The 10925-nt window shown below is 31.1% G+C and overlaps 1 protein-coding gene, 1 long non-coding RNA gene and 1 other non-coding gene across 4 annotated transcripts; all 3 read right to left on the bottom strand.

The window, feature by feature from the left end:
- Positions 1–1417: 1417 nt before the first annotated feature.
- Positions 1418–1990, bottom strand: LOC135265318 (uncharacterized). Its single transcript, XR_010332930.1, has 2 exons — positions 1581–1990; positions 1418–1516 (listed from the first exon to the last, which is right to left on the bottom strand). It is a non-coding gene; the product is annotated as an uncharacterized LOC135265318 (long non-coding RNA).
- Positions 1991–2559: 569 nt separating this feature from the next.
- LOC135265531 (U1 spliceosomal RNA) lies at positions 2560–2722 on the bottom strand. The gene has a single exon (XR_010333272.1). It is a non-coding gene; the product is annotated as a U1 spliceosomal RNA (small nuclear RNA).
- A 2114-nt stretch (positions 2723–4836) lies between these two features.
- Positions 4837–6401, bottom strand: LOC103314249 (ceramide synthase 5). 2 transcript variants are annotated; one of them, XR_001575509.2, is made up of 6 exons: positions 6170–6401; positions 6004–6124; positions 5764–5956; positions 5467–5710; positions 5294–5412; positions 4837–5114 (listed from the first exon to the last, which is right to left on the bottom strand). XR_001575509.2 is itself a non-coding variant. In XM_008199711.3 (6 exons), exons 1-6 carry the CDS (start codon positions 6304–6306, stop codon positions 4922–4924), a joined length of 1011 nt encoding a protein of 336 aa, XP_008197933.1. In that variant the 5' UTR covers positions 6307–6400; the 3' UTR covers positions 4837–4921. The 2 variants fall into 2 exon arrangements, 1 of the variants encoding a protein (XP_008197933.1); XM_008199711.3 differs by having other exon boundaries at positions 5760–5956; positions 6170–6400.
- Positions 6402–10925: the final 4524 nt, after the last annotated feature.

The following is a 10925-nucleotide window of genomic DNA, read 5'->3' as shown; positions in this document are numbered from 1 at the left end:
AATAAAATTCAATTCACCTTCGGTACAATAAAAAAATTACCGTTCTTGCTGTCTCATAAAAATTGGAGATACTTTGGTAGTATAATTGGTGCAACAGTAATTTTATGTAATATTGCCAAAAATAGAGATGGAGACGGAAAATAACCTAGACTGGATGATGCCATAGGTGATGAAGATGAAATAAAGACAGAAAATGTGCAAATTTCTGCAGTACGCTTAACCATGAAGTTTTTGATCTTCGAAATAATAATTATTGTGCTAAATTTAGTGTTTTTTAATTTTTTAAATAACATTGTTAAACACAAAAGCAAAATTTATCAATTAACTCAATAAATGTCCATAGCAGCACTGATTTTTCAATTCAACACACAACTCTTTCAATTGTATATCTAATTCCAATTTTTTTAAATAATTTGAATTCGTTCAACATTAGCTCGAATTTTTTTCTCCTTTTCGAATTCTAAATATGCAATACCGCTTCTGTAACTTTGAAACTGTTGTGGAATTTGTTGGCTTATTCTCGTGGTGAAAATTCTAGAACAATGTTTTTTCGTCTTCGAAATCGAAAGTTCTTTGCTTTTTTATTAAAATAATGTTTTTTCTCTACACCCTAAATATAGACTTTTTGTTGATAGTGTTGGTACATTACAATATCTAAGCAAGAAAATTTATACATCTAGCTCTTTTTGTGGCTTCAGTCATCCCTGCAGATTTTTTTTTATTTATAAAATTGACCCAAATTTAAAAACTTAAGCAAAGTACGTACTCACTAATTCTAATTTTGTTGAACATTTTCACGTACTATTTGTAAAATATTGACAACTAATTAACACGCATTTGGCGGATTAAATTAACTATAAAATAAAATATAAATAAAATGTCACGGTGTTCTGTGCAGCTCCATTTTTGAAACTCCACTTATATCTGTAACCATAAACCGAACCGGTGCAGTAAGGCCAAAGTGACCCAGGATATAAATAAATAAAACAAGTTGTAGAAAAATAAATTGTCTTCAAAAAGACTGCAGCACTTGTATTCGTATATTTAGATCTTAATTTTCAATTTCAGCGGTTTAAATTCAATCTTGAGACACGCTACCACCGATACACGAACAGATTAGAACTTCAAATGCACAATACAATAAATAGATTTAATAAATCTTTGCAATATTTGTTTATTTTTTAAAAACAGGGCTATGAATTTGTGTGGACGAAACCACATTCACTCTATAAAGAACGTCTGAAGAGGAGCAAAAGTTGAAACTGATTTTTTAATAAAAGTAATAAACAAAATGGTTTCTTTGCAATTAAATGTTGTTTTTAAGGTTGTTTGTATTTTCACTGAACTTAAACGGGTTTTTTTGTTGGTAACATTTTAAGCCATTTTTTTAATAACTGCATCCTAGATCATAACTATAAAAACTCGATTGATTTATTTTTCTATAAAAAAACAATGAAGTTTAAATCACATGAAAAAAATATCGTAACTTTCTGAGGGTCTTTGTAGCAATATGTACCTATAAATTAAAAAAAAATGTTAGTGTCATTTAAAAATAAAATGAAAACAACATAAATTTTTACCTTTTTGTTGAATTTTCTTGGCATGGAAATTAATTAAAACAAAGTTTAAAAATCGGACACACTAAACGTTTATTTGAAACACATGAAACTTTCAGTGTATATTCTCACTTGAGGATGACCACTTTGTAGTTGAAACGCGTCGTGTTTCAAAAAACGTTTGGTGTGTCGAGTTTTTAAACTGTGTTTTAGTTATAAATTTTTAGTCATTTTATTTTTTTATTAAAATTGGTAGGTACTAAGTAAATTGAATTATTGCTTCACAAGTTAGTTTATACCTGATTTTTAATACTATTATATGTAACCGTCTTTAAACTCGATGTATTTTTTTCTATATGTAAACTTGACTAGTTTACAAATTAGCTGGTTAGTTTGTAAGTAAAACTCAATTTCAACTAAAATAGACTAGCGGCTAGCCCCTGCCGGTCTACAAATGTTCGCTCAGTCGAAATGTTGCGAGCGAGGTCGGAACAGTACGAACGGAGACCATAACGGACTTCTCATTTCAGCTGGGCATATGGAATAGTGTTTATGTTTATGAACTGTACGCCACCCTAGCTCCATAAAAAAACACTATTCCACGTTTCGAGTTCCACGTTTTCGAGTTTAATTGGTCGTGGGGTTTGTTTCCTTTTAGTTAACTGGGGCGAAGCCCCAGCCACGCGCAACATATTTCCATAAAAACCACTATTCCAATATGCCCAGCTGAAATGAGAAGTCCGTTATGGTCTCCGTTCGTACTGTTCCGACCTCGCTCGCAACATTTCGACTGAGCGAACATTTGTAGACCGGCAGGGGCTAGCCGCTAGTCTAAAATAGCGGCTAGTTTGTAAAAGATTAGCTCGTAATCGAACGACGCCAGAGAGCTGACTTGACATACACAATAGACAGCCGAATTAGGCATTTTATAACTTGAGTCCTCGCCATAACCTGGAACTTTTTGAAAAACTAAGTAACTAGAAACTGTTTGAATTAGATTAAGGCCGGGATAGCGCGCACGCAGTCCCGACTACCAAAAATTGTGCGCCCGAGTTATCCGCATTAGGGATAATCGCAGGGGTCAGCCCGACCTCAGTGCAATGGAAGGGCCTCACCCTGGGGGAACCGCCTTTTTGATCACGGTAACCCCTACGCCAGGTAAGTATGCTTTGGAAACCCTCAAGTGAAGTATTTATCTGGTGGGAAACGACTCACACTTGGAGAGAGTATAAGACAGGGCCATCTACTGGATGCTGAAGATATTACAGCACAGGGGAGGTTATTGATTATAATTGAAATGATGCTGAATGTTTTTTATTCTACCAAATTGAAGCAATTTGGTTGGTCCATTAGCGTTGTTAACTTTTAATAACGAATTAAATTTTAACAAAATTTTCTATAAACCGACAATAAAGAATTTTTTGTATACGTATGACTTCAACAATTAAGAATTTTTTGTTTAATCTCCTTGGAATTTTCAACAAACCTGAAACACGCGTTTTTTATTTTTACACGAACGCTCAAATCCCAATTTTTTGGTTATAATTTCGAAAATGACAAATTTTTGTACTCAAAACCCTCTTGGGGATGAAATTTACAAAATCCAGAAACACGTATTTTTTCATTTTTAATCGAAAGATTAAATACTATTTTTTATGCATATAGCTTCAAAATAATAACGATTTTTATGTTTAACCTTCTTTGGGGGTGGAATTTAAAAAAATAATAAAATACTTGTTTCTTTATTTTTCACCGAATGCCCAAATACTAATTTTTATAAATATAAGTTCAAAAATGACGTATTTTTATATGTAACCCTTTTAGGGGTACGAATTCCAAATGTTCCTAAACACAAGTTTTTCATCTTTAACCGAAAGCTCAAGTACCAATTGCATGGATACAAAATAAAAATTACGGATTTTATATAAATTCCAACCCCTAGTCAACCACCTTGGGGTTAGTATTTCAAACTAAAACAGTGTTTCTTTACTTTTCACTAAAAACCTAAATATCAACTTTAATTAATGTGAATTCAAAAGTTACGAATTTTTCTACAAATTTTATTACGCCATTTAACCCTTTTAGGGGATGATTTTTCGAAAATTTTAACTTTTTTAACTTAAAGCCCAATAACTAATTTTCAAGAATATAACTTTAAAAATGACGGATTTTTATTCAAATTTTAACACCCTATTTAACCCTCTTAGGGGGCGATTTTCCAAAAAACCTTTTTTAGTACATGCCTACGTTATAAAAGCTACCTATTGTAAAAATTTCAGGTTTTTATACTTAACCGTTTAGGCTGTGCGTTGATAGGTCAGTCAGTCAGGACAAGCAATTTTATATATTATATTATAATATAATTATATATATAATATATATTATAATATAATATGTTTCTTAGTTACTTATTGAATCTGTTGTCTCAATCTGTCGTCCTCATATTTTTAAAACATTTTATTTTTCTTTGTTACTTATTGGTTAAGAAATAAAGTTATTTTTTGATCTACATACATGTTTTTATTACACCCCTGTTACAAACAAAAAAACATTCAAACAATTTAATAGTTGAGCTTAAGTAAAAGATTTGTTTATTATAAACCCTACGTACAACTGAAATATAATGTAAACTAAATAAAGAAATATCATCTTTAAACATACACAAGGTTTGTTTTTTGGCGCTGATGTATTTGAATTCAACATATTCTATAATTGAACTAAGTAATCAAGTACTTGGTCTAAACACGGTGACCACGCTTGAGATTAAAAAAGGTAGTTTTGTTAGAATTTTAACGTATATTTGCAATAAAACCAATGTATATTCAATTTTAGAAAATAATAATATTAATACTAAAACTGGAATACTTAATGTAATCACATGGTAAGAATATTTCAGTAAAAGTGTATTCACTTCACTTTAAGCTTAGTGGTTATTTGCTGATGTCCGAATATAACGTATGTTTGAATTGAACTAGTTATAGTAAAATTAAATATATACTTTTTAGTGTGTAGAAGTTTTAGAAATATGCAGTTGACTAATTAATAACTTGAGATTATTTCAAATTTCAATTTTCAAATATAAGTTTGAAACGGTTTTCTTATTTTTCTTTTTGTAGAAACATTTCATATTTTTTTTATTAATACTAGTTTTGTAGAAAGAGTAATGTTTAAATACAACACCTCGATCTTAGAGCAAATAGTTGTAGAATAAAAAACAACAAAAATTGATCAAACGTTTTTGCTGACCCGTAGAACATGACTTCTGAGTGTAACGAAAGAAAATTTGATAAAGCATTTTATTTAATAAATGAAACTGTGGGTATAAAACAACAGTAGTTTTTAAATAAAAGGAAAAAAAGCAATGTTTATTCAGCTTCCTTATCTGACGTAGGGTCTTCGAATAAAGCATTGTGCCATAAGAGTCTTGCTGCAACTTTGAAAATAAAATACGTCCATAAACAATGCAGAATTTGAATAAGACACAAGCAAATAACACCTGCATAATAATAAAAATAAGTCGTCCATATGGGTTCAACACGGGGAAGGTCTACAACAGAACTAAAAATGATTTGAGTTAGTAAAGTTTTTGAATTAAATAAAGAGGTAAAAAGCATTTTGTGAAACAAATCTTGGTTTTGGAAAACAAAAAAACGTTTTCTTAATTTTATCAAATCACAAATAATCCTTAAGAATCGTAATCTTAAGGTTGTCAGAACGTAAAAATCTTAAAAACCCACCTTTTAATTATATAAAAAGGAAAAATTCCCAATCGTGTAATGCCCCACACAAGCATAAAAACAAAGAAAAATATTCGGGATAGAAATTCACGATCGAAATATTTTGCTAACTTGCAAACCTACATTGAAAATTGAAAATACAACGTTCACAGTTCAGTAATCGTCTAACCAACCTGAAGAAATATATCAGCAAAGTCATGACAAAATAAACCAATACTGCAGTAAGGGATCATACTGTCTTTCCAAGAGATCCACATTATTTCAAGAAGAACAACATGATGTGTCAATGTAAGAAAAAAATCCTTTTTCCGAAAATCTAAAGTATCAACTGTCAAGAAGGAGCAACATATGTGAGCCCAAGATATCATAAAAAACCACCAAACACCATTTGTGATCTTTTGGTTGTAGACGTCTACCCTAAAAAATTTGTGAGAAAAAATGTTTTCACTTAATGGTGATTTTCTACCAACATTCCTTAATATCCCAAAACCATGGTTTATCCCAGAAAACCGCAGTACCATACGCTATTATAGCAGTGTGATAAATAAGTCTCCATAAACTTGTAGAAATTTTGTTGGTGTAGTGACTTTGTTTATTTTTCAATTTTAACCACGTCTTGACTTCTTTAGAGGAAGTTTCTGACTGCTTAGCTAGACCTTCAATCTACGAACGTATTTATATTATGCAAACTGAAAGTAGGGCATATCCACCATTTTTCTGTCCCAAATTTGGGACTTTAAATACGCCTGTTCAAAAATCGAATTACGCACAGAAGTTCTGTTGGATTGTGAAAATTTCTTCATACGTTTCACTAATGGTGTAAACAAATGTCTTGAGAAAAAATTATTTTTGAAAAAATGTAATTAGTTGTCTCACCTTTTCAAAATACTTTGTAGGAGTAACAGAAACAAAGTCATAAAGAGCAGGTCGATTAATTCTACATTATTTCTTCTCTGTAGCTGATCTAACTCAAAAACCAAAGTAGGCCAACGAAAATTTAAATCGAATATCATATTTTATAAAGTAAGTACTGCAAACAGTTTAAACAGTTGTTTTCTACATTTTAAAGTACATTTCTATAGTTTTTTATGACACTGAATAATAATGCCATTAACGATAAGCCAACTGTTTTCGTTAAATGTTAATAGAAAAATTATTCAGTTTTGTTTTTTTTAAATTACTGTTTGTCAACTCAAATTACAAAACCTTGTTTGTATGGGAGTCAACACAAATGGCTGATAACTGTGATAACTAAGTAGAGACTATATTGCAAACAGTGTAAATAAGTGTAGGTAATATTTTAGAGGGATCATTACATTTAGCCGAGCATTTAGCGAATTTTAAATTTAATTGCTATGTAACAATGTTCAATTAGCTCAATAAACGTTGTAATAATAAACGTGGAATTTATTTCATAGATTACCTTAACGAATTTTAATAAATCTTTATAAAATTTCTCAATTTTTATTTTTTTCACCTTTTTCCCAAACAACACTTTTCTTTATTTTTGCAGGAAATCAAGCCCTTCAATAGGGCCATTGAATGCCAAAAAATCATGTTTGGACAAACACTCCTAGGGACCTTAACAAATTTTGATAAATCTTCTAAAATTTCTCGATTTTGCAAAGTTAACTTTTTTCACTCCCTTTCCAAACAGCTTTTTTTTATTTTTGAAAAAGATCATGACCTTCAATAGGGCCTTTGACTGCCACAAAATCATGTTTAGACAAACACCCCTAGGGACCTTAAAGAATTTTAATAGATCTTCTAAAATTTTTCTATTTTGTAAATTTTATTTTTTTAGCCTCTTCCCAAACAGCACTTTTCTTTATTTTTAAAGGAGATCTTGCCCTTCAATAGGGACTTTGATTGCCAAAAAAATCATGTTTAATCAAACACTCCTAGGGACCTTAAGGTATTTTTATAAATCTTCTATAATTTCTCGATTTCGTAGTTTATTTTTTTCACCTCCTTCCCAAACAACACGTTTTTTATTTTTGTAGGAGATCAGGACTTCTTATAGTGCTTTTGACTGTAAAAAAATCATGTTCGGACAAACACTCCTAAGAACCTTAACGAAATTTTATAAAATCTTCTAAAATTTCTCGATTTTGCAAAGTTAATTTTTTTCACTCCCTTCCCAAACAACATTTTTCTTAATTTTTGCAGGAGATCAAGCCCTTCAATAGGACCTTTGACTGCCAAAAAATTATGTTTGGACAAACACTCCTAGGGACCTTAACGAATCGATAAATCTTCTAAAATTTCTCGCTTTTACAAAGTTTTTTTTTACCTCCTTCCCAAACAGCAGTTTTCTTTATTTTTGAAGAAGATCATGGCCTTTAATAGGGCCTTTGACTGCCAAAAAATCATGTTTAAACAAACACTCCTAGGGACCTTAACGTATTTTGATAAATCTTCTAAAATTTCTCGATTTTGCAGTTTATTTTTTTTCACTTCCTTCCCCAACAACACTTTTTTATTTTTGTAGATCAAGACTTCTAATAGTACCATAGGGACCTTAACGAAATTTTATAAAATCTTCTAAAATTTCTCGATTGTGTAAACTTTATTTTTTTCACCTTTTTTTCAATCAGCACTTTTTACATATTATTTTTATAGGAAATCAAGCCTTCCAATAGGGCCTTCGACTGTCAAACAATCACGGTAGGACAAACACCCCTTGTGACCTTAACGAATTTTTAAATATTCTCTATTTGGCAATGCAAACTTTATTTTTTTTCAACCTCTTCTCGAACAACACTTTTCTTTATTTTTGTAGGAGATTAATTTGTGCTTTATTTCCCTCCAAAAAAATCAAAGGTGATGTTGCAAAATTCTATTAAGATTTGAAATGGGATATATGGTTCATTTATAAAACAATACTGAAATGAACCTGTATTATTTAAGCGAATAAATCATATTATAATGCGCTGCTCACTACAATTGAAATCGATGCATTAAACATTAAATTTGTACCTTTTATAAAATATCTGCTACAAGACTTTTTTTGCACCACAATGGACTTTTAAATGGAAAAACAGCTATAAGATTTTTTATTATATTCGATCGACACGAGAAAAAAAGTGTATGTAATAATATAATATTAAGACATCCGTATCCGTTGCGACACTCGCCAAAGCTCGTTTCCCAAAGTTGCTATTTACATTGCATTAACGAATGTCAAATTATTCAGTAATCACTCATCACTCGTCAGTTAATTACTTTCTAAAATTTGATTGTGCTTAAAATAAAATGTTCTGTAAATTAAGACCGGTTTATAGAAGCGTCATTAATTTAATTCACAATTATTAGCTGTTTCAAAACTATGTAAACGCCAACGTCGCATTTTCTCTAGTGCTATAAATTAATAGCTAATGAAATTTATAGTTTCAGTGAAAGATCTTTAATAACTATTTTACATTTGTATCAACCTTATTTAAAAAAATATTTGGTAAAATTTGACGTTGGCATTTACGTAGTTTTGAAACAATGATTAAGTGCTCACGTGACCAAATTGAACTAATTTGATTGGTCGACTCGCGTTAACTTTTAACAACCAATTAAATTTAATGAAGTTTTCGATAAAGCGGCCCCTCGACCGGCCCTAAATTTATTTGCCTAATTTGCTTTTTAAATTTTGGTTTTTACTTTTGTGAAAATTAGATTATAGGAAAATTTCAATACACAAATTCGTTAATTTCGTTTAACTAATTTTCTATTTCTAATTTTAATATCAATATTTTATGCGCTCTGGTTTGTTATGTAAGCGAACTAAATTTTCAAATTATACTTAATATGTTGTGCCAAATAATGTTTTTCGAATTGTTCGTTAAAAAATTTATACAGTTGATTCGTTGATCGACGACATTATTATAAACGCAATTTGCATAAATACAAAACAAAGCAGTGTTTATAAAAATTTGTTAGTAATAGTAATTACTATTACGGTAACATCTCAAAATAAAAAATAAGTAAAACGGCACTACCTAGCTATTTTTTACACTGCATAAAATAATTACAGGTAAAAATTTCAAAAAGCTATAAAACATGTAGCTAACGAACGATACCATACCAGAGAGACAGACGGCGATTTACTCATCGACTCAATTTTAATAAAATGGCAAAAGCCTTAATAATTTTTTGTTACAGTGTTGTTTCACAAGTGATGGATTGCTTCAACCTTTACATTTCCCATGAATTAGGAGCAACTCCTTGCCATAATTCTTTTGACTAAATAAGTTCATTTAATTTCTCGATACAAGGTACCGCCACGTTACGGCGACAAATTATGCTTCTCTTACCCCCACCTCGATTTGCAATAGTGCTGAAAAAATTCGTTATGAAAAGTAAAAAGTAAAGTTTCCATTGCAAAATCGAGAAATGTTAGAAAATTTTTAAAAATTCATTAAGGTCCCAAGTTTCACCATGATTTTTTGACAGTCAGAGGCCCTATAGAAGGGCTTAATCTCCTGCAAAAAAAACAAAAATGCTGTTTGGGAAGGTGGTGAAAAAAAAGTTTGCAAAATAGGGAAACTTTAGGAAAATTTTAAATATGTATTAAAGTCTCTAGGGGTGTTTGTCCGAACACGAATTTTTTACAGTCGAAGGCCCCATTGGAGGGCTTAATCTCCTGCAAAAATAAACAAAAGTGCTGTTTGGGAAGGTGGTGAAAAAAAAGTTTGCAAAATAGGGAAACTTTAGGAAAATTTAAAATATGTATTAAGGTTCCTAGGGGTGTTTGTCCGAACACGAATTTTTCACAGTCGAAGGCCCTACAGAAGGGCTTAATCTCCTGCAGAAAAACACAAAAGTGCTGTTTGGAAAAGTGGTGAAAAAAAAGTTTGTAAAACAGGGAAACTTTAGGAAAATTTAAAATATGTATTAAGGTCCCTAGGGGTGTTTGTCCGAACACGAATTTTTTACAGTCGAAGGCCCTAATGAAGGGCTTAATCTCCTGCAGAAAAACACAAAAGTGCTGTTTGGAAAGGTGGTGAAAAAAAAGTTTGTAAAATAGGGAAACTTTAGGAAAATTTAAAATATGTATTAAGGTCCCTAGGGGTGTTTGTCCGAACACGAATTTTTTACAGTCGAAGGCTCTACAGAACGGCTTAATCTCTTGCAGAAAAACACAAAAGTGCTGTTTGGAAAGGTGGTGAAATAAAAGTTTGCAAAATAGGGAAACTTTAGGAAAATTTTAAATATGTATTAAGGTCCCTAGGGGTGTTTGTCTGAACACGAATTTTTTACAGTCGAAGGCCCTATTGGAGGGCTTAATCTCCTTCAGAACAAAACAAAAGTGCTGTTTGGGAAGGTGGTGAAAAAAAAGTTTGCAAAATAGGGAAACTTTAGGAAAATTTAAAATATGTATTAAGGTTCCTAGGGGTGTTTGTCCGAACACGAATTTTTCACAGTCGAAGGCCCTACAGAAGGGCTTAATCTCCTGCAGAAAAACACAAAAGTGCTGTTTGGAAAAGTGGTGAATAAAAAGTTTGTAAAATAGGGAAACTTTAGGAAAATTTAAAATATGTATTAAGGTCCCTAAGGGTGTTTGTCCGAACACGAATTTTTTACAGTCGAAGGCCCTACAGAAGGGCTTAATCTCCTGCAGAAAAACACAAAAGTGCTGTTT

Source organism: Tribolium castaneum, chromosome 2, assembly GCF_031307605.1.
Source record: "Tribolium castaneum strain GA2 chromosome 2, icTriCast1.1, whole genome shotgun sequence".
Lineage (NCBI taxonomy): Eukaryota > Metazoa > Arthropoda > Insecta > Coleoptera > Tenebrionidae > Tribolium > Tribolium castaneum.
This window is presented reverse-complemented; position numbering and strand designations above follow the sequence as displayed.

Bases quoted from the DNA above. Each gene is read 5' to 3' on its own strand.
- LOC103314249 (XM_008199711.3), bottom strand. From the start codon at position 6,306: ATGATATTCGATTTAAATTTTCGTTGGCCTACTTTGGTTTTTGAGTTA. The intron at 5,957-6,003 runs GTGGATATGCCC...ATACGTTCGTAG, and splicing joins AAATTTGGGACAGAAAAATG to ATTGAAGGTCTAGCTAAGCA. The intron at 5,413-5,466 runs GTTGGTTAGACG...TTTTCAATGTAG, and splicing joins TTGCTGATATATTTCTTCAG to GTTTGCAAGTTAGCAAAATA.